At 42.7% G+C, this 21,939-nt stretch overlaps 1 protein-coding gene across 3 annotated transcripts in view; it reads left to right on the top strand.

The window, feature by feature from the left end:
• MOB1B (MOB kinase activator 1B) overlaps positions 1-21,939 on the top strand; it is a 64,718-nt gene that overhangs the window by 29,971 nt on the left and 12,808 nt on the right. For 2 of the 3 annotated variants that reach the window (XM_040967418.1, XM_040967419.1), the window contains exons 2-4: positions 3,208-3,374; positions 9,409-9,502; positions 19,813-19,946. In XM_040967418.1, coding sequence (XP_040823352.1) covers positions 3,208-3,374; positions 9,409-9,502; positions 19,813-19,946 — 395 coding nt within the window. Of the gene's footprint in view, positions 1-2,160; positions 2,575-3,207; positions 3,375-9,408; positions 9,503-19,812; positions 19,947-21,939 lie in introns of those variants that run through there. The other variant, XM_040967420.1, reaches the window with a different exon arrangement.

Genomic DNA, 21,939 nt, shown 5'->3' on the forward strand with positions numbered 1-21,939 from the left:
CATAGCTTCGGTGTGGGCTAGTATATGGTGATCAGTGATGTTCTATACTAATATCCCATCTCTGTATTCATAATTGAGCTGTTGCATCTGTCTTACTAAAATTATCTTCTGGACACTTCCATCAAACCACTAGGTCTTGGTCCCCTTGCCTGCTTATATCTTTCATGACACTGTCACTGAGAATACCCGAAAATTCACTTTGCACCTACACTCAACCTAGTCTTAGTCATGAGTGACCCAGGCAGCAATTACATATCTTGAAAACCCCAGAGTTTGGAGATCTGAAGAACAATGCCTAAATTCAACCTTTCCAGAAAATTGTAGCTACACAATGCATTGTATCTATTGTGTTAAAGGATGCATTAGACACAAACTACAGTCCTCTGCCCTAGCAGCTGTTCCATGACACAGGAAGTGTTTGTGTTTTGTTGGTGTGTGTTGGGTTTTCATTGCTAAAGAAAAATCAGTCTGTGGACAGCATTGTGGCCTAGTGAGTGAGGATGCCACCTGCAGTCTGGTGTCCTATGAGGCTCCGATTTGAGTCCCTGCTGCTGCGCTTCCAATGTCTGCTAACACACCTGGGAGGGTAGTGGAGGGTGGATTTGGCCCCCGGCACCTACGGCACCTGCGTGGGAGACCTGGACAAAGCTCCCGGTGCTTGGTTCAGCCTTGGCTGTGGTCGCCACCTGGAGTGTGAATGGGAGAGCTCTCTTCATGTTTCTCTGTATAACTGTGCATCTCAACTATTTAAATCTAAATGAAAAAGAAAGCCCACGAGGTCCTGAAAAGCTAATTTGTTTGAGATAACATACCTGATATGTATCAGATCTGGTCTTCCTAAAATTGAACTCTTTTTTCTTTCCTTCCACAAAAATGTAAGGTCTTGTGAGAATTTGGTGGGAGACAGCTCTGGGAAAGGCATTACTTAAGAAAGCATTATGAAATGTAAAGCTTTGGGTGCAGCTGGTTTGATCACTAAGTGGTTTGGGGGCCTGCGAGGGGTCTCTGAGTCTTCCACGCGTGGACAGAGCCCACATTTCTCTTCATCTTCTTTGCCAGCTCTGCTTGGAGCGGCTTGTCGCTTCCTCAGCTCTTGCATCAGCTGGAGCTGTGGGCTAATTCAAGAGAATGCACTTAACACCCTGCCTGAACGCTTGTAGCACATTGTCACAGTGGAGCTATTTTTATAATCGATCACACATAAATTAGTAAGAATGTTGTTTTGTAGAATATGTTGCTGAGAGATAGTCTCACGCTAAATTTTGCAAAAGGTGAGAAGGAGGAGGGAGACAAAACACGCCTCAAGCCTGGTAGTCATATTTATATATAATCATACTTTATATTTACATAAACAGATGTACTTTTCTACAGTTACATTTTAGAAATGCTGGGAGAACATTTGGTGTTTAAAGCATGATCTGATTGCGTGGAGAACATTGTCCACAAGCTTCTGGGCCTAGAGTGTGACTGATCTGGTAGTTTTCCTCTGCTTGGCTCTGGGAACTCTGAAAAGCCACACCGTGGGTCTTAGCAAACACACCTAATTGATGTTGAGATCCCTTAGTTATTGAACAGAGGTTGGGAAGGAGGGTGTGGGGAGCCTGGAGGGATGGCAGCTGCGTTGTAATCACTCCTGACAAGAGACTGAGCTTAGAAGAATGCCATGGATGAATGCCGTTTAGAGTTACATGTACCCATTGTTTCAGTTGGATGTTTGGATTGGTTGGTAGAGTCTTAATTTATATTAATGACTCCATTTATCTCAGTGCTTTCTGAGAGTTCCTCAGGTGGTTATAATATGTATCCAGGGTAGAACTGCTGGCTTTATCTTGGGATAGAGGTGGAGGGTGTACTTGGGAGAAGGGGGTAATGAAGAACTTGGACAATGTAACTATTGTGTTGTTGTTATTTTATTTATTTATTTTTTTGTAAGAGGGAAGAGTTCAATCAACATCTCTTGGGAAAAGTGAGAATTCTCAACCCAAAATGTGTTCTTTCTCCTTACTATGTATTCATATTAGAATTCCACTTTTTCATGTGTATTCAAATGCCTGAACATTTCAATAGTACAAATTTAATAACCCCAGGCTGTTAAGGTCTGAGCTATCTAGCCGTTTTTGATTCTTTCCAGTCTGTTCCTATCTGAAGAGAAGGAATGATTGAGATGGGGTAACTAGAACATGCTACAGTTCAATAAAAATTTACTGGCATGAAGTGAACATGCCATCTATTTACTAGTCTTAAAACCATTGCTAAACTTAGTTTCAGGTGTGTGTCTTTGTGTGTGTATACATATAAGCATTGAAAAAGTTGAGCAAACCAGCCATACAAATGTGTAGCCAAACCATTAAAATAACATTGTATCAAGGTTGATTGCCGATGCTTTACAATGGATAAAGGAACATGTTTTTTTCCTTCTTGCTCTAGGATTTTTAAAGGTGTTTAATATGTGTTTTAAAAAATACTTATTTTTATTTGTTTGAAAGGCAGGGATATCTTCTGTGTGCTAATTCACTCTGAGGTCCATGCAACATCCATGGCTGGGCCAGGCTGAAGCCACTGTTGCAGGAACTGGTATGACTCTCCTTTGTGGGAAGCAGGCACTCATCTTCTTGAGTGGTTCACCTGCCACCTCCCAGGACAGTCAGCAGGACGCTGACATCAGGGTGGAGGAACCAGGGCTCCAGCAGACCCTCCGATGGGATGCATGTATCCCAAGTGGCAGCTTAACTTGCTGTACCGCAGCTACCCCACCACTGCTCTAGGATTTTGCTCTAGCATATCTTTATGCTCCTTAAAAGAAGGAAACGAGTTTATTTTTATTGAGATGTAATTAGATGCAAAAAAGAATAGAATGGCTAAATTTATTGAAATTTTTTTGTTTGTTTGTTTTTGTAGATACCAACTTACCCTGAGCACTCGAAGAGCTGGGCTGGTTACAGTTAAACTATTTTTTTCTCCCTGTGAATTCTAGTAGTGAATGCAGAGAGAGTTTGCTGAGCAACACGGCAGGCACAGCAGTCCTGTGATCTAATGTAGCTGTTGAAGTTTAGGCCTAATGCTGAGGGGACTGAAAGAATGTTTGCTGTTTATTTGTGGTTCTTTGGGGTTATTTCTGTTATTTTGTCCCGCAATATAGTGTAGTAACATCCGTTGAAAGCCTTACCTTAAATACTGAAGTGCCTTTCTTTTCTTTTCTCTTCATAGTGGTAGTCGCTCTTCTAAAACTTTTAAACCAAAGAAGAACATCCCAGAGGGGTCCCACCAGTATGAACTCTTAAAGCATGCTGAAGCCACCCTTGGCAGTGGCAATCTCCGCATGGCGGTCATGCTTCCTGAGGGGGAAGATCTAAATGAGTGGGTTGCAGTTAACAGTAAGTGGCTTTTCTGTTTCTCAGTAGGCTCTCATTTAATAGCCCATTGTAGGTGAGCGTTGGATTGCAATTTGTTCTAGGATCTAGTTGACAATCTAATATACAGTATAAGGATGTCATGATTCATGTTTTGCCTTTATAAATTCTTGTTTCTTGTTATATAACTATTAAAAAGCATATATTTACCAGTCTTTAGCCGAGTAAGAAAATGAAAGTGCTTCACAAAATATGTGGAAAAATGAAATGAAAAGATAATGTTTGTCACAAAAAGTTCCAACATCCTTGCATAGTCCTTTTTGGGGGATGGGAAATACGCATGTTCTGAAGATCCCTCATCTGTGTTCAGCACTGACCATGCGTCTGACACTCTGCTGTCCTTTCCACGTGGTTACCTCTCTACGAGAGAAAGCTGCTGCCTTCTAGGGGTCACAGAGCCATGAAATGCAAGGCTGACACTCAGATACACAGCTAAAATAAATATTTCATTCTGCACTTTAACCACGAAACGCAACTGCCTCTGCCTGGAACATAACTGGTTATTTGTCTAAATTATGTTTATTGTTTTTAAAAGACAATTTAGTAGCAATCTTTTGAAGTTAATAAAGAAAATTTATAAACGGGGAAAAAAAAAGCTGATATAAGTCAAAAGTAAATATGTGTTTTGGAATTAGGCCAAAGATTAAAGGGTAAAACTTCACAGAGTTTTTCTTTAGCATTAGTGAAAAAATTGATACTATTTTATAATTGAAAGGAGTGCTTATGAGTATAACAGAAATAAAATGAATTTTCTCTGAAAGGATATACTCAATGTCTGGGCATTGAAGAAGAGCAAACAGCATTTTTCTTTTAATACTTGATAGTATCTTTTTTTTTTAGAGATTTATTTTTATTACTTTTTGATTGGAAAGGAGGATATACAGAGAGGAGAGACAGAGAGGAAGATCTTCCATCCGATGATTCACTCCCGTGAGCGCAACGGCCAATGCTATGCCGATCCGAAGCCAGGAGCCTCTTCCGGGTCTCCCACGCGGGTGCAGGGTCCCAAAGCTTTGGGCCGTCCTCGACTGCTTTCCCAGGCCACAGGCAGGGAGCTGGATGGGAAGCGGGGCTGCCGGGATTAGAACTGGCGCCCATATGGGATCCCGTGTGAGCAAGGCGAGGACTTAACCACTTGCGCTACCGCGCCGGGCCCGATAGTATCTTACAATTTGAAATACGTCATGGGATTTGTAAATTGAATTTTACACTCTAGTAACTTTTAGGAATAGGAGTGAGTTTATTTACTTATTAATTTTTTATATATTTACTTTGAGAGAAACGGAGAAAGAGAACACTGATTCACTCCGCATTTCGATAGGCATTGGGTCAGTGCTAGGCTGGGTCAAGGCCAGGGTCTAGGTATTCATCCAGATTCCTCGTTTGGGTGACAGGAGCTCAGTTGCTCGTGCATTCCCACTGCCACCCAGGGCCAGTACGGCAACTTAGCAAGCTGGTGTCAGTCACTGAGAGCAGGCATTGAACCCAGGTGCTCCAATATGGAGTGGGGCCATCTTGACCTCAGAACAAATCCCTGCCACCCTAGACAGATTTTATAGACATGTCTTAAAACCTGTCTGTGACAGGGCCTGGCGTGGTGGCTAGTGTAGCGGCTAAAGTCCTCGCCTTGAATGTACCAGGATCCCATTTGGGTGCTGGTTCTAATCCTGGCAGCTCCACTTCCCATCCAGCTCCCTACTTGTGGCCTGGGAAAGCAGTCAAGGATGGCCTAAAGCCTTGGGACCCTGCACCTGTGTGGGATACCTGGAAGAGGTTCCTGGCTCCTGGCTTCGGATCAGCACAGCACCAGCTGTTGTGCTCACTTGGGGAAAGAATCATCGGACAGAAGATCTTCCTCTCTGTCTCTGCTCCTCTCTGTATGTCTGAATCTGCAATAAAAATAACTACAATCTTAAAAAATAATAAACCACAAAAAACCTATCTGTGGCAGCATTTGTACAAGAGCTGGAGTATTACAATGTGAGTATCCTACTAGACTGAGATAATTCATTTATTTGAAACAGTGATTGTTTTTTGTTAAAGCTTTATTTTTACTTGAAAGAATTACAGAGGGAGAGATCGAGACAGAGATATTTAATCACTGTTTCAATCCCCAAATGGCCAGCACAACCAGAGCTGGGCCAATCTGAAGCTGGGAGCCAGGAGCTTCTTCTGTGGGTCTCCCATGTGGGTATAGGGCTAAAGGGACTTGGGCCATCTATCACTGCTTTCCCAGGCCATTAGCAGAGAACTGGATCAGAGGTGGAGCAGTCAGGACTTGAACTGGCACCCATATGGGATGCCAGGATTGTAGGTGTTGGCTTAACCAGGTGCACCATAATGCCAACCCCACATCATTATTTTCTGTCTGTATTCTCTGTTTCTATTGCCAGAAAAAAATGTGCTACTAAAATGCCTAGAATTTTGAGAATGGTTAAAATCTCACTGGCATTTCACAATTATTCTAATTTAGTGGACAAAAGTATTTCGACTAAAGCAGAATAAAATGATTAGGATTTAGTTTTGGCATTTGTAGTTCCCTACTTTCATTGATAATGAACTATGACTCCTTCTAGAGTAATTTTTTCCTTCTGCTTCTTTAGCTAGTCTGAATTTACAAAGCAGGCTGCAGTTTCTGGGTGACTAATGGCTTGAAAAAGGCATCATAGAACTGTGTGAATAAGAAGGAACAGAGGCTGAACTCACAGCCGTCACATTTGACTTTAACCATTTCATTAGGTGTTCTCTTTACTTGAGCAAATAAAAGAAATAACAATTTTTAAAAAAGATTTATTTATTTCTATTGGAGAGACGGAAAAGTCTTCTGTCCACTGGTTCACTCTCCAAGTGGCTGCAATGGCTGGAATTGAGCTGATCCAAAGCCAGGAGCCTGGAGCCTCTTCCAGGTCTCCCATTTGAGTGCAGGGTCCCAAGGTTTTGGGCCATCCTTGACTGCTTTCCCAGGCCACAGAAGGGAGCTGGATGGGAAGTGGAGCTGCCGGGACTCAAACGAGTGTCCATTTGGGATCCTGGTGCGTGCAAAATGAGGATTTAGCCACTTACCATTGTGTCCTGTCCAAGATAACATTTCTTTTTTTTTCATTCTTTTTTTTTTTTTTTTTTTTGAGAATCTTTATATAGTTAATTAGGGTAAAAAGGTTCAAGGGCTATAGGAACGTGGCTATGATTATTATTTTTTCCATATTGTTTTCTTCATGTTTAAAGGCGGGTATTAAGGGAGAAGGCCCACCCAATTTCCCACCCTCCCCCGGTCCCGGATGTAGGGTATGCTCCGAGCTTATTGCTCAAGTGGTTTTGATATTTCAACAGTTATGAATCGCTGCCAATCTTGCCACTCCAAGCACTATGAGATCCTTGAAGAATCCACTGATTGACATAGTCCACCATAGAGTCTCTGTTTGCCCCGTATTTCATTGCCAAGATATAGCTGAATTGGTTGGTTGACCTGTTCTGTCTTCTCTCTTTTTTTGGTTAGGGTTCTGAGTCCAGCATTTTAATGGGGAGCTCTCCAAAGAAACTTTGAGGTGTGCTCAAATCAGATTCTTGTATGTGCTAGCAAGTACAGGGCCCGGCACAGTCCATTGCCCTGATCAGCTGGTGGTTGCAATTGCTGGGTTGGTTCTGTTTTCACTCCCAACTTCCACTGGAACCAATGGGTGTTGCAGTCCAGCCTGGTTCTGCCCAGCACATACTTGGCCCTCGCATAAACCAGTGGGAGCTGCAGCCTAGTTGGAGCGACTCACAATAACCCCCACCAGGCCCACCCCCTACCCTGGTTTGCCAGTTGGTGTAGCAGACTAGTCCAGTCTGTCCCACACCCCATTCTACCCCAGCCGCTTCCTAGTTTTCGTGCCCTCCCGTGGAAGTGGTAACCCAAGAGGGGGGAACCCACTATTTCCCTCCCAGGCCTCTCCCACTCCGGATTATGCACTCTCCAGGTAGTTCTGTGGTTTGACTTGATAGAACTAGCCCCCAGTGCCAGCTTCTTCCAGCTGATGCTGTGGCTAAGCCCAAACAACCCTTGCCCACTCTAATTGTGTTTGCACCAGTAGGAATAATCAGCCCAGCCTGGCTTTTCCCTGATCTAGTCCACCTGAGGCATACAGGTATTGTAGCCCTGCTTGGTCTGGTCTGCCCCCATCCCAGCCTGCGCTCTCCAGTGGGAGTAACTGTCCAGCAGGGGAACCCTCCCTTACTCCCCTGCTGGCCCTGCCCCCTCCCTTCCTTGTTCTCAGGCTTGCTGGTTGGGCGCTGCAGTCCCTTCCGGTACCGGTAACCTCACCTTAGCATTCCGTATTGTGCACTAGTCTTTGTTGTGACCGAACCTGGCTCGACCCACAGTGTTCTGGTGCTTGGATATGCCAGTGGATGACGTGGACAGATTCTGCCTGGTCTGCCCCCGATCCCTGCCAAATGTATGCCAGTGGGTAACTTTCCATGGCATATTCTGGGCTGTTTCCTATCATGCTTCTTGCGCTTACCTGCAGGGATTGTGTCCTGCCAGAGGAGTTGCCCAGGCTCCTCCATCAGAACCCCTCTGAGTGCCAGGTTTCATGCATACCAGTGGGTCCATGAGCCAACCCTACTCAGTTCACCTCATGTCATAGCAGGAACTGTGGCTTTTCCTGACTGGCCTTCAACCCAATCTGGTTCTTGCTCTGGATGTTTCAGCCCAGCCATGGCTTGTCCATACCCACATATGGCTCACACATGGTTCAGTATGGATTGAGACCTTGCCTAGTCCATCGCACGTCTGCACTGGTCCTCCAGGACACCAGAGGGTATTGGAGTCTGGCCCCAAGATAACATTTCTTATAGGAATATAGTTGTAGGATATTAGGATCTGGCTAGAGAAGGTATCAGTGGTTACTGGAACATTCCTTATGTTTTGTTTTAAATTATTAATTGTTGGGTCCGGTGTGGTGGCCTAGCAACTTAAGTCTTCACCTTGAACGTGCTGGGATCCCATATAGGCGCAGGTTCTAATCCTGGCAGCCCTGCTTCCCATACAGCTCCGTGTTTGTGGCCTGGGAAAACAGTCGAGGACGGCCCAAAGCCTTGGGAGTCTGTATCCATGTGGGAGACCTGGAGGAAGCTCCTGGCTCCTGGCTTCAGATTGGCGCAGCACTGGCCGTTGTGGTCACTTGGGGAGTGAATCACTGGATGGAAAATCTTCTCTGTCTCTCTTCCTCTCTGTATATCTGACTTAGCAGTAAAAATAAATAAATCTTTAAAAAAATTTATTAATTCTTATTTTTGATGATTTTTACATAGTTGATGAGGGTGATTAGGGTCAAAGGCTACAGGAAATTGGGTGAGATCACCATTCCCACATTCTCTTTTTTTTCTTCCTGTATCTGCGGGAAAAGGAGAGACAGGAAGAGAAGCCACACCCAGCCTTCCAAATGCCTCTGCACCCTGGAATGGAGGGTAGCCACCCAGCACCACTCAGGGTCCCTGACGTGGGGTGTGCTCTGAGGGTCCTACTCGTTAGATTTCAGTAGTTCAACAATTGTGAATTACTACCGATCTCACCACTCCAAGCACAATGAAATCTCCAGAATCTACTGACTGACATGGTCCACCTTAGGGTCTCTGTTTGCCCAGATATTCACTGCCAACACTTGGCTGTGGAAGTTGATCAATTTGTTCTGTGCTCCCTCCTCTGTAGTGTTGCCAGATGTCCTCTGCAGATTCTGATCCACTGCCATATCCTCCATTAGGAATTGTTTGTACATTCTGGATACAAGATTTTTGTTGTTTATATGTGTTACAAAAAATTTTCCCCATTGTGTTTGTGTCCACTTAATTGAGTCACTTGATAAGCCTAAACTCCCAGATTCTGGGTCGTGCTTGTGTGTGTGTCTTTCACCTGTTCTTCACAGGGCAGAGTACACTGATAACCGTAAGATTCCACTTCAGTAAAATTTCATTGTAAACATTCTGTTTTGCTTCACAACTGGTGCTTGCTTTGCAGCGGTGGATTTCTTCAATCAGATCAACATGCTCTATGGGACTATCACAGACTTCTGCACTGAAGACAGCTGTCCAGTGATGTCGGCCGGCCCCAAGTAAGATGGCGTGCATGATCAGCACTCATCTTTATGTGGATAAGAGGAAAGTTTTCAGCCATACAGTGTCTCTACTTAGGGTTGCTTCCGTGGTTTGCCAGTGATGGATTAATCAAGTCCTCCCATCTTCTATCCTGCCTTTGCTCTGTTTGCCCACATGTCTTCCCTGGTTTGTCCAAACAAGATTGCTGGAAATACTTTGCTGTTTCTTCCATTACATGTACCTTTTGAAAACTTGTTTATGGTATTCCTTTTGTGGATATTTTTTTCTCTCATCATCTGCTAATGTTTCAAAAATTTTAATTCTCTTAAGGAATCCTGATTTCTTCAGACTAGTTTGGTTCTTTCTACTTAGCCTTTATAGTGCTTATTCATTTCTTACAGGGTACTGGCTTTCTATGATTTACTTATTTATTTGGAAGACAGAGAGGAGAGACAGAGCTTCCATTTGCTGGTTCATTCCCCAGATAGCCACAGCTGCAGGGCTGGGCCAGGCCTTAGCCAGGAGCCAGGGGCTTCTTCCAATTCTCTCACATGGTGTAAGGACCCAGACATATGGGGCCATCTCCTGCTGCCTTTCCCAGACGATTAGGTGGGAACTGGATCAAAACTGGAGCAGCCAGCACATGAACTGGCATCCGTACTGGATGCCAAGATGCCACGCAGCAATTCCTGCTATAGTAAAGTGTTTGCGAATAGACATCTTAAGTATTCTGTTAGCCTTGTTCTTCTTTTCTCTTTGCTTTCCTTCCTCCCTCTGTCCCTCCCTCCTTTCCTCTCTCCTTCCCTCCGTCCCTCCCTCCTTTCTTTCCTTCCTTCCCTCATTCCTTTTAAAAAAAGATTCATTTATTTTTCTTCAAAATGCAGATTTACAGAGAGAAGGAGAGACAGAGAAAAAAAAATCTGTCAGTTGGTTCACTCCCCAGGTGGCCACAGTGACCAGAGCTGATCTGATCAGAAACCAGGAGCCAGGAGCAAAGAGCCAGGAGTTTCATCCAGGTCTCCTACTGAGCTGTATGATACTAAGGTTTTAGGCCATCCTCGACTGCTTTCTCAGGCTCCAGGCAGGGAGCTGGATGGGAAGTTGATTAGACGGGACATGAACTGGTGCCCACATGGGGTCCCAGTGCAAGTAAGGCAAGGATTTAGCAACTGAGCCTTGTTCTTCTTTTAACATCTTTCTGAAACAAGGATGATGCCTGCTTCCTAGTTAGTATTCATCAAGTGTTAATTGGGTCAGTATGTTTTTGATTATTAATACTATTTTTGTAATGGCAGCTACTCTTCATTTAGAGCTATCTAAAGTCCTTTCTTGTGTTTATCTTTTGCTTCACATAGAAGCATTCACAATCTTAATGTTGTTCCATACATTGCCAGAATTTGGCCAGATGGTCAGAGAGCTTGTAGCAGAGGTATAAAGAGCTTGGGGAAGGTATTGAGAGGCTATATGAGGAGATGAAACTTTAGCTGGCATTTTCAGTGAGGAGAAGGGAAGACAACACTGGAGAAAAGGTGTTAGGCTGTGTCTGCACATTCCCTCCTTTCTGGCCTGTGGAGATGGGTAGTGCAAGGGTCAGTGCCTGCTAGTCCCGGCTCATCCCCGGCCCATCCCCGGCCGTCCCTTTTCAAGGCAGTGTTTACTGGGAGAAACGTCCTCTGTGCACTTCGCTTTGGGTTTGTAGTTGCAGGTGCAGCTTCTGTTTCTCCTTCACCCATTTGAACTTACATGAATAAACTTTTTAAAAAAATATTGTGGTTCAGAGACACAGCTGTTTCCTAGTTTCATCAAAGATATGGTATGAATTTCTGTTACTTGTTATTCTGAGAAGATTTCTTAAAGGAAAAGGATGCATTTTGAAATGATATCTCCCTTTTTGTACTTACTGATGTTTGTGAGATTACTGATACTTCTGAGAAAAAATGTTTTTGGTGTTGTTGTTACATTTTAGTTATGCATTGAGAAATTAAGTGCCACCTATTAAGAAAAAAATTCCTGTGACTGTAATTGAAAGCTCCTGTGTGTGAGTGCGAGTGCAAGGATGTGTTGATGTTTGGATGTGAAACTTTAATGGGAACTGTCGCTGGGCTTCTGACTTCCTGCATACCTGTTTGCCTCCTTTCATTTTTGTTCTCAATAACTTTATTTTTGATGTTTACATAGTTGACAAGGATGCATGTCCATGAGGACCACTGGCTATGGTTGGGAGGATGCAGGAATGGGGGAAGGTGGGTAGGTCAAATCTTCCAGTGTTCCTTTCTTCCCTTTTTACTGTATGGTGGGGGAGGAGAGGGAAGGTGAGGAGACTGCTCTAATCTGTCAAACTATACCAGTGCCTGGGGATGGGGGATGTCCACTTGATGACATCTTAGAAACACCGATGTGCGGAAGAATGTTCCGAGAGTATTGCTCATGTGATTTTGATAATTCTGTAACAGTTGATTTCATTACTCCAAGACTGAGAAAATCTTTCCAGGTCCACTGGCTGACAGTCTGCCTTAGTGCATTCACTCACTTAGTGCAATCAGACACTTAGTGCAAAACCCCAGCCAGGGAGTTGTCAACCGATTCTGTGTTCTGTCTTCTGAAATGCACCTGAAGTCCTCTGAAGGCCTAAATGAGCTGGTCGGCTGGCCATGGTGTCCCACATATTCCCCTGTGCCTCTTTCCTTCTTTTCCCATCCCTTGTGCCTTTTCTGCCTTCATTACATCCTTTCTGTATATAAAATTACAGCTTTTCCTCTTTTGTTAGACCTAAGAAGGTGTGGTCTTTGGCATATTCTTCATCTTTACTAACAGATTTAAGAGGCATCTTGAAAATATTTGTTGAAATGGAATTAAAGGAGCCCACATTCTGGCATAGCTGGTTAAGCCCCTGCTTGAGAGGCTGAAATCTCATTTGAATGCTGATCTGAGTCTCAGCCACTCCACTTCTGACCCAGCTTGCTCTTAATGAGCCTGGCGAAGCAGCAGGGCACCCTATACCTGTGGAGAGACCCAGATAATGCTCCTGGCCTTGGTCTGGTGCAGGTCTGGCATTTGCAGACTTTTGGGAAGTGAACCAGCTGATGGAAGATTTCTTTCTCTACATTTTCCTCTCTGTGCAACTCTGCCTTTCAGATAAATAAGTTTTTTTTTTTTTAATTTAATGAAAGTTAAGTAGAAGGGACTGGTGTTGTGGTGTGGTGCAGCAAGTAAAGCTGCTGTTTGGAATGCTCACAAGTCATATTGGAGCGCTGGTCTAAGTTATAGGTACTCCGCTTCAGTCCACCTTCTTGCTGATTGCTTCCAGAGAGGCAGCAGATGATGGCTGAACGCTCGCACCCCTGCCATCCATGTGGGGGCTCCAGACAGAGTTCCTTGTCCCTGGCTTCGGCCTGGCCTAGCCCTAACTTGGCATTTGAGGAGCTAATCAACAGATGGAAGGTCTCTTTATGTTTCCCCATCTCTTTCTCTCTGTCACTCTGCCTTTTAGGTAGAGGAAAATAAATATTTAAAAAGAAAGATGCAAATAAAAAAATTGTAAAGTTAAGTGCTGTTCTTTGACCTAGTCGTTAAGCTGCCGGTTGGGGCACCTGCATCCTGTATACGCTGAGCCTGGGGTTTGACTCCTGGCTCTGTTCCCAGTCCCAGCTTCCGGCTGATGTACACATGGGAGACAGCCAGGGACAGCTCAGGTACCTGTGTTCCTGCCACTCATGTGGAGAGCTGGATTGCATTCCAGGCTTCCAGCTTTGGCCTGGCCCACTCCTAACTGTTAGGAACATCTGAGGAATGAGTCAGTGGATGGGAGCTCTCTCTGTTTCTTTGTCTCAAATTATAATACACACGTGTAGCTATCTGTCTCCTACTTACACGATATTAGTTCTCAACATAAGCTCTATCAGATTCACTTTTACAAGTGATGATTCCATCTGTTGAGGACATTGGTAAAGAGCTAATGTTGGGAATTTAATATCGTCAGTGTAGTCCTTTTCACACTATTAACTGATGTGAAATAAGTGTGCTGTGAAGATTGTTAAGATTAGAAAACAAAAGGAAGTCAGAAGGAGCCATGTCAAGGCTGAAAGTGAATGCCTGATGATTTTCCATTGGAACTCCTGTAAAATTACCCACATTTGATAGAGGAATGAATAGGAACATTGTCAGGCTGAAGGACAATGATCTAGAGCTCTGGTTGACTTTCTGAAAGCAGTCTCTTAAGAAGCAGTTCTTTCTTGTACTTTGACCATCCAAAAAGTTAACAAGCATAGTGTCTGGAATGTCCCAGAACACTATTGCCAGCTGACCTGTGCCGTTGACTGGTTGGCTTTAGCTTTGGCCACTTCTCCCTCTGCTACCAGTGCTTTGATTGTTCTTTGTCTTCACGATTCCTCTGCTATAGACAGATTTCGTCCCTGATTACAACCTGACTTGTTTAGAATTTCCTTTGAAAGTCTGCTTTTGTGTGTGGCTAATTTGAGCACAGCTCTTTTGGTACCTCTAAAGCTGAAGGTTGACTCAGTTTTCTTTTTCCAGTCTGGGTTATGTGACCTGGACCAGCTGAGATGCCTCTGGCATTGGCAGTGATCGCTGCTGTTAAACATCAGTCCTCCTCATTTGGGGCACAAACAGTATTAATTTCTTCTTTGCAAAAGCATGACATCGTCTTCCTTTTTAAATGGATGAATCATTTGTGAACTGCTAAATTCTTTGGGATATTGCCCTTCTAAACTTTTCTGAAAGTATCCGTGATTTTCCTCAATGATTTTTCTACCCAAGCTTTGTCATAAATTTGATGCTTATTTCTACTTCAGTTTTGGCATAATTCATGTTGCTCAGGTAGGGAGTCTTTTCAAACAATTTTCTTCTTCTTTGTAATGCCTTTATAATGCCTTTTTGTGTTATAACAAGTTAGTAGAAGTTTATTTTGGTACAAAGCATGTTGAAATCCAGGCATAATTTTGCCGTAATAAGCATTTTGCATGAACTTTTGGAAGACTTGGCAGGACTGCGTGCATCAAGGTAATGCATTTGTTGTTACAGGGAGTATAGCCCTCACCCATTTTTTTTCATCCAGTGTGTATAAAATGCTGCACAGTTTACTAACATATTGTCTATGGCTACTTCCATATTCAGATAGCTAGCTGAGTAGCAACAGAAATTCAGTGGCCTGTAAAGCCGTAAACATGTATAAGTTGGCCTTATATAGAACAAGTTTTCACATTGTACAGGATACATATAAAGTTGTCTTTCAGTTTTCAAATTCTGTCTTTCGATAAACAGTATCTTGGGAAATGGTTAAGTCCTCTCTTTGGAGTTCACTGTTCATGTTTAAACTGTTCAGTCATAGAGAACCGCATGGGTTTATATTTTCCTAAAAGGCATGCCAAATGTACCACTTTATTTTTTAAAGTTTTTTTTAAAGACTTATTTATTTTTATTGAAAAGGCAGATATACGGAGATCTGTCCACTGAATCACTCTCCAAATGGCCGCAATGGCCGGAGCTGAGCTAATCCGAAGCCAGGAGCTAGGAGCTTCTTCTGGGTCTCCCATGTGGGTGCAGGGTCCCAAGGCTTTGGGGGTCCTCGACTGCTTTCCCAGGCCACTAGCAGGGAAGCTGGATGGGAAACAAGGCTGCTGGGACATGAACTGGCACCCATATGGGATCCGTGTGCATGCAAAGTGAGGATTTAGCCATTAGTCTACTGTGCTGGGCCCCAATGTACCACTTTAACATTTAATAGCTCTCATTTCAACCAGCATTAAAGAATGCCTAATTTTCAAGTACTACTTAGTAATAATTATCAACTTATTATTATTATTTTTTTTACACCTATACACCTAACAGACAGGATGCATTCTTGCCAGTGGTAGCAGTAAGAACTGGTAGCATTAAGAATCACTTATGAGGAAGAGAGGACTGGATGAGCTACTTGTGTGTACCAGAAATCCAAGGAGTGTGGGCAGTCTCCTCAAGGTGGGCCACCCCCTCCCACCAGGGTTGTTGAGAATCACTTGACCAGGTATCACTTACCTTCACTCTATATTTTTCCCTATGTTAAGTTAAACCATATGAGTGCTTGATAACTGTAGTGAAACAGTGTTACTACCACATAACTAATGCTGGTTACTTACATTATAGAGTCGATGCAGCAGGAATCAGTTATTCGAAAAGGACGTTCCTGTCTTTAAAAAAGAAAGCTACAGTTGAGGGTCTCACCCTTCTTGTTTTTCTGTTCTATTTATATAATAATTTCATAGAGTAAGTACAGACTTGAGTTTTACTTAATGAAACAAATACTAGTGGGATTCCTGTAAGAGTATTTTCTCTGCAACAGAAGATACGTTGAGTCTCAGGAAATCTGCTTTCAAATTGTGTTCTAGCTGTTAGCTAGACAGTGGATACACAAGGTTTTTAGCTCCAAAATGCAGTATCTAATCAGAGTTATGACAACAGAATGCACACAAACACCTTCCATTCCTCCCTTCTGCTAGAATGCTCATGGAAGGTTACTGCCAAAAGGTCGTGCTTGGAAATCTTCATCTTAGATGCTCAGAATTAAATGTGTATTGGATCTTGAAATTTTTATTTTTTTTTTTATTTTTTTTTTAAAGATTTATTTTTATTATTTTTTCATTGGAAAGGCGGATATACAGAGAGGAGAGACAGAGAGGAAGATCTTCCGTCCGATGATTCACTCCCCAAGTGAGCGCAACGGGCCGATACTATGCCGATCCGAAGCCAGGAGCCTCTTCTGGGTCTCCCACGCGGGTGCAGGTTCCCAAAGCTTTGGGCTGTCCTCGACTGCTTTCCCAGGCCACAGGCAGGGAGCTGGAAGGGAAGTGGGGCTGCCGGGATTAGAACCGGCGCCCATATGGGATCCCGGGCGTGCAAGGGGAGGACCTTTAACCACTTGCGCCACCGCGCCGGGCCCGGATCTTGAAATTTTTTAAAAGATGTATTTATTTTGCTTGGAATCTTGCTCTGAAACTTTCCAGAGGAAGAAAGATCCTCTGTCTGCTGGTTAACTGCCAAAATGGCTGCAAGGACCAGAGCTGGGCCAGTCTGCAGCCAGGAGCTTAGGGCTTCATTAGAGTCTCCCACACGGGTGCAGCAACAGAGAGCTTGAGCCATCCTCCACTGCTTCCCCAGGCACATTAGCAGGGAGCTGGATCGGAAAGTGGAGCAGCCAGGGCACAACTTGCTGCCTAAATGGGATGCTGGTGCAGACAGGCGGAGGATTAGCCTGTTATGCCACTGTGCCGGCCCCAGTTCTTGAATATTTTCAAATTTTGAAATATTTGCATATTTTTATGAGATCTATTGGGACTGGAACTCTAACCTAAACATGAAATTGAATTATATTTTGTATGCTCCTTAAAGGTATGGGTTTATTTGATGAAATATTTTTAGAGTATCTGTATTTTGACTGTGACCTAGCACAAGTCCAAGTGTAAAGTCTTGCACTGTGACATGATGTTAGCACTCAGAAGCTTTTGCGCTTTGGAGGATGTTGGACGTTCAGGTTAGGATGTTAGATTTAACATTAGCAGTAACCCCAGCAACATAGTATTAAATGAGGCTCCTGGCACTATGCTCTCAGTTACTGTTGCTTGTTATCATTTAAAAGAAAAGATACATTTGCAATTCAATTTACAGGTTCATACCTCAATGACGGATACAGATTTTCAGATTTGTCTATAAAGCATGGGGGAAAAAACCCAAATATGATGGAATTATAAAATGAAGAAATTTGTAGTTGTAAATTCTAGAAGTATAAGAAATGTATTTCAGTTTCAAAAGAAAATCTCAGTATACTGAAATGTTGAATTGTTTTTTGTTTGTTTTAAAGCTTCATTATATTGGAAGTGGCTTTTCATTTACTGTGTCTGCTTTTGATTTTTACAGTTAAAAAATGGAGTTTAAAAATAAAAACGAAATGAATATAGGACATGTAAAAGTCATTCAGAAGATAAACACACAGTTGTGAGGAAAGCTTGACCGTTAAGGGGAAAGCGTGAAACAGTCCTTTGCGAGCACAGAGCAGTCGCCCTGAGAGTGGGACTTGCATGGTTTCCTGAGAGGATCAAGCAAGAAGACAGAGGGTTAAGTTGCAGCACAGATTTTAATTTTATCTTAGGAAAAAAATCTTCCAGTAAAAGGAAGGACATACCAAGAGTGCTGGAGCACCTCCCCTTGGAGAGTGCGCACTTGGACTCCACAGCTGTTTCTGTTGCCCACTCCTGTTCTGCCAGAGCGCCAGTCCAGCTGATCCTGTTGGGAATACTGTTCGGGCAGTAGTTGTGCTCAGATAGAAGGCATTGTTGGTTATCTTAGCTGAGGGTAAACTTATCAGTTTCAATGTGTGCTATTTCTCTTCAGTCTTTGTATTCTGTCACCTCTATTGCTGAGCCCCGTGACTTCTATTCCATCAGTCCCGGTCCTTGCAACAGGGTGAGAAAACACAACTGATTTGAAGAGGGAACTTAGATGGCATTTTTGGAACTGGAAAAACTAAATGCTCGTGCAGTCTAGATTTCTGTACTTTGGGATTTCTGTGTGTGCTTCTCAAAGTTCACATTGTGTCTCAGTGTTCTTCTCTTGGGGTTTTGATCATACTGTTTTTACTTTTTCTGATTGCAAGTTTGTCTTTTCTCTGAGTGTCAGAGTAAGAGAAGTCATTCTCCAGCATCCTTGTTCTTGACCTAGGCAGGTGCACATTAAGTGTTAATGCAAATTAAAGGATAAGTTGCCAGTTTTCTTTGAAGGCATTTTTAACTCCTCAGCCAAACATCTTCAAATACCTTTTCATCACTTCAGAGCTTCTTTTTTATTCTTTACTCTAAACCCAAAATACAAAGCCCTAAGTTGAAAAAAATTATACTACATAAGAAGAAATGTTTTCTGGGTCTGACGTAGTAGCCTAACGGTCAAAGTCCTCACCTTGAACACACCAGGGTCTAATTTGAGTACTGGTTCCAGTCCCTGTGGCCCTGCTTCCCATCCAACTCCCTGCTTGTAGACTGGGAAAGCAGTCTAGGACGGCCCAAAGCCTTGGGACCCTGCATCCACATGGGAGACCTGAAAGAAGCTCTGGGCACCTGGATTCGGATTGGTGCAGCTCTGACCATTGAGGCCGCTAGGGAAGTGAATCATTGGATGGAAGATCTTCCTTTCTGTCTCTCCTCCTCTCTGTATATCTGCCTTTCCAACAAAAATAGATAAATCTTTAAAAAAATGTTTTCTAAGAAAGAAAAATGACTATAATGTTCAAAAATGGCCATCATAGATCTGGGATGACAACCCATTTCTCTACCTTAGCAATACTTGGTTCTACCAAACATGAGGAAAAATGGAAGAATATCAGACAGATTATGAGAATATAGAAACACAAAGAAGAAGTTTCTTGAGATCTGCTTAATTTGAATTGTAGCAAGTCCCCAGATCCACTGGCAATTTAAAAGTGTATCTTTATTTGGAGGAGCAGATTGTTTAAAATCTATCTGTATGTACATTTTAGTATGTTTACGTATATGATAATGTGTATATTTTGAAGATATAGCAGGAGAGATGTGGTTTTTCCTGTGTATGTTTGAAGCACAGACCACCTCTGACAGCACATGCCAAACAAGCAGGCAGTTCTGCTGCCGATCCCAGCTGGATGTCTTCCAGTCCAGCTCAGCTCCGCCCCATCCCCCTGCAGGTGGTATCAGGTCCAGCACTCGCTGTCCCCCATTAGATGGATGCCTTTTTGTAAACTCCATGCTTTTGATTCGCTGTAAAATCAATTCTGTAAATGATTCCTCTTACTCTATCCTTAGGTGTGGTTAATTTGCCTGGCTTACAGAACTCAGGGCAACACTAAGGCTTACTGGTTTGTTATAAAGGATATTCCACAGGAAGCAGATGAAGAGAGGTATAGGATGTGAGGTAAGGTGGAAGAGATGGTGGCACTTCTGTGCCCCTGTAGCGTTATGAGCCACACTCTGGGACCCCCACGGCCAGCTTTTGGGGAGGTCCCTGTGAGGTTTCTGAGGCTTCATTGCAGAAACATGATTGCTAGTAAAGTGGTGTGCATACCCATAAAGGCCCAACTCAGCGTTCTTCCTGGTGGCGTGTGTAGCCTGCCTTGTCCTAGGGTACAGGAAATTCAAGTTACTTTAACCTGCTTTGAGGAAGAGAAATTCTCATTTTAGAATCTGCTTTGAGAAGGAAGTTAGGAGCCAGACAATATGTATGAAAACCAAAATACAGATAAGAATATTTTAGTTTTATAACTACATAGGGTATGTAACGGTACTCTGTGCTTTCTGTCTTTGCAATGCAGATATGAATATCACTGGGCCGATGGAACAAACATAAAGAAGCCCATCAAGTGCTCTGCACCAAAGTACATTGATTACCTGATGACTTGGGTTCAGGACCAGTTGGATGATGAGACGTTATTTCCATCAAAAATTGGTATATTATATCCTTGTAATATGTCATTAATTGTATCATTTTACATGTTTCTAGCATTGTCCTTCCCACCCTATATAGTTGAAGAGTTTGGTAGTGTTGCATTATGTATATGGTATGTACCTCCCAAGAAGAGACACAGAACTTGTTAATCTAGTGTTATTAAGCAAACTATCCCATGTGAATTGGTTTTATCCTTTTTTCTTATCCTTTTTACCTTAGCACTGAAGGACAGGTTTATTGACTTAAAATAATCAAATTGTTGTAAAATCATTAAACTTTGTTAAATTTTTTGGTGCTTTTCCAGACTGGCACACCAACCAAATTTATTTCCAGTCAAGGAGGGATTTTGTTGTTGCATTTTATTTTGTTTCACTTTGTTTAATAACATACACACACAGACCTATCTCTTTCAGTGGAAAATTCTAGATAGAGCCTTATTCCTGTTCCAGGTACCAGCCTGAGGTACCATTTCTGTCAAATGTATTTCTAATCTTACTCATTTAAAACTCTTCTACTTTTTTCCACACCAGGCTTATCGTGTACTTTGAGATAAACCTTGCTGTAATTAAAAATGATAAGAAGATGAATATGCCTAGGATAATAATAAAATCTGACTTACCTTATAGAAAAATAGAATGATCTTTAGCAGGCAGTGAGTAATGTCTGCTACGGTCATGTCTTTTATATTTGGGAAAAGACTTATATTGGTTGTATACAGTTGTACATTGTACTTGTAAAGACAGTTTTTATTTATTTATTTAATTGAACAGCACAGTTAGAGAAGGAGAGATAGAAAGAGAGAGTGGGAGGTATATATAGAGATTTTTCACCCGCTAGTTCACTCCCCAAATGGCCACAATGGCTGGGGCTGGACCTGCTGAAGCCAGGAACCAGAAGCTTCATCTGGGTCTCTCACCTGGGTACAGGGGCCCAGACAGTTAGGCCAGCTTCTGAGGCTTTCCCAGGGAACTGTATTGGAAGTGGAGCGACTGAGATTTGAACCAGTGTGCATACTGGATGCCAAAATCACAGGTTGTGACTTAACCCACCAAGCCATAGCTTCAGCTCCAAGTTTGGGTTCATGATGCATGATTTAATGTTACATATCTGAAATCAAGCTATGTAAGAGGAAATAAGATTTGATGAATTAGTCCATTACTGATTGGCTTTTTAGTTTACTTTCAAGGATAGAACTTTCAAGTAGAAATGGTTTGCCTATTTTTAAACATAGTATTCATTTTATTATTAGAAAAGCAGAGTTAAAGAGAGAGGAAGACACACAGAGAAAGATCTTCACCCGCTCATGCACTGCCTAAGTGGCCACAGAGGCCAGGGACTGGGCCAGGCTGAAGCCAAGAGACTGCAACTCCCATCTGGGTCTCCCCTTGGGGACCCCAGATACCTGCACCCTGGTGCGTTAGGAGGGAGCTGGATCGAATGTGGAGCAGGCAGGACACAAACGCACTCGTATGGGTGTCGCAGATGGCAGCTTAACTCACTGCAGTGTTGTTCGCTGCAGACAGTTACACGTTTGTACTTTTTAGAAGTTCCTACCACTGTGTTTTTGACTGTATTACATATTACATGCTCTTTTTGGAGAGAGTGTGTGTGGGAGAAGACAACAGTGTAAATAGATGCTGTTACTTTAAGGTTTCAAACGAATTTTTGTGAATATAAACATTTTGGAGTTTTATAATAAAAAGCTGTTTACAAGATTGCATTACTTATATATGCATCATAATGTTTCCCAATGAGTGTCCCTCCTCTCATTTATTTTTAGCTTCTGGACCCCATTTTATTTTATTTATTTATTTTTTATATTATTTTTATTGATTACATTGCATTATGTGACACTGTCTATAGGCTCTGGGATTCCCCCAACCCCTCCTCAGGCCCTCCCCCCATGGTGGATTCTTCTACCTTGTTGCAGTATTACAGTTCAAATTCAGTCAAGATTCTTTCATTGCAAGCATAGAGTCCAGCATCTTATTGT

Source organism: Ochotona curzoniae, unplaced genomic scaffold, assembly GCF_017591425.1.
Source record: "Ochotona curzoniae isolate NIBS_2020 unplaced genomic scaffold, NIBS_Ocur_1.0 scaffold_4506, whole genome shotgun sequence".
Lineage (NCBI taxonomy): Eukaryota > Metazoa > Chordata > Mammalia > Lagomorpha > Ochotonidae > Ochotona > Ochotona curzoniae.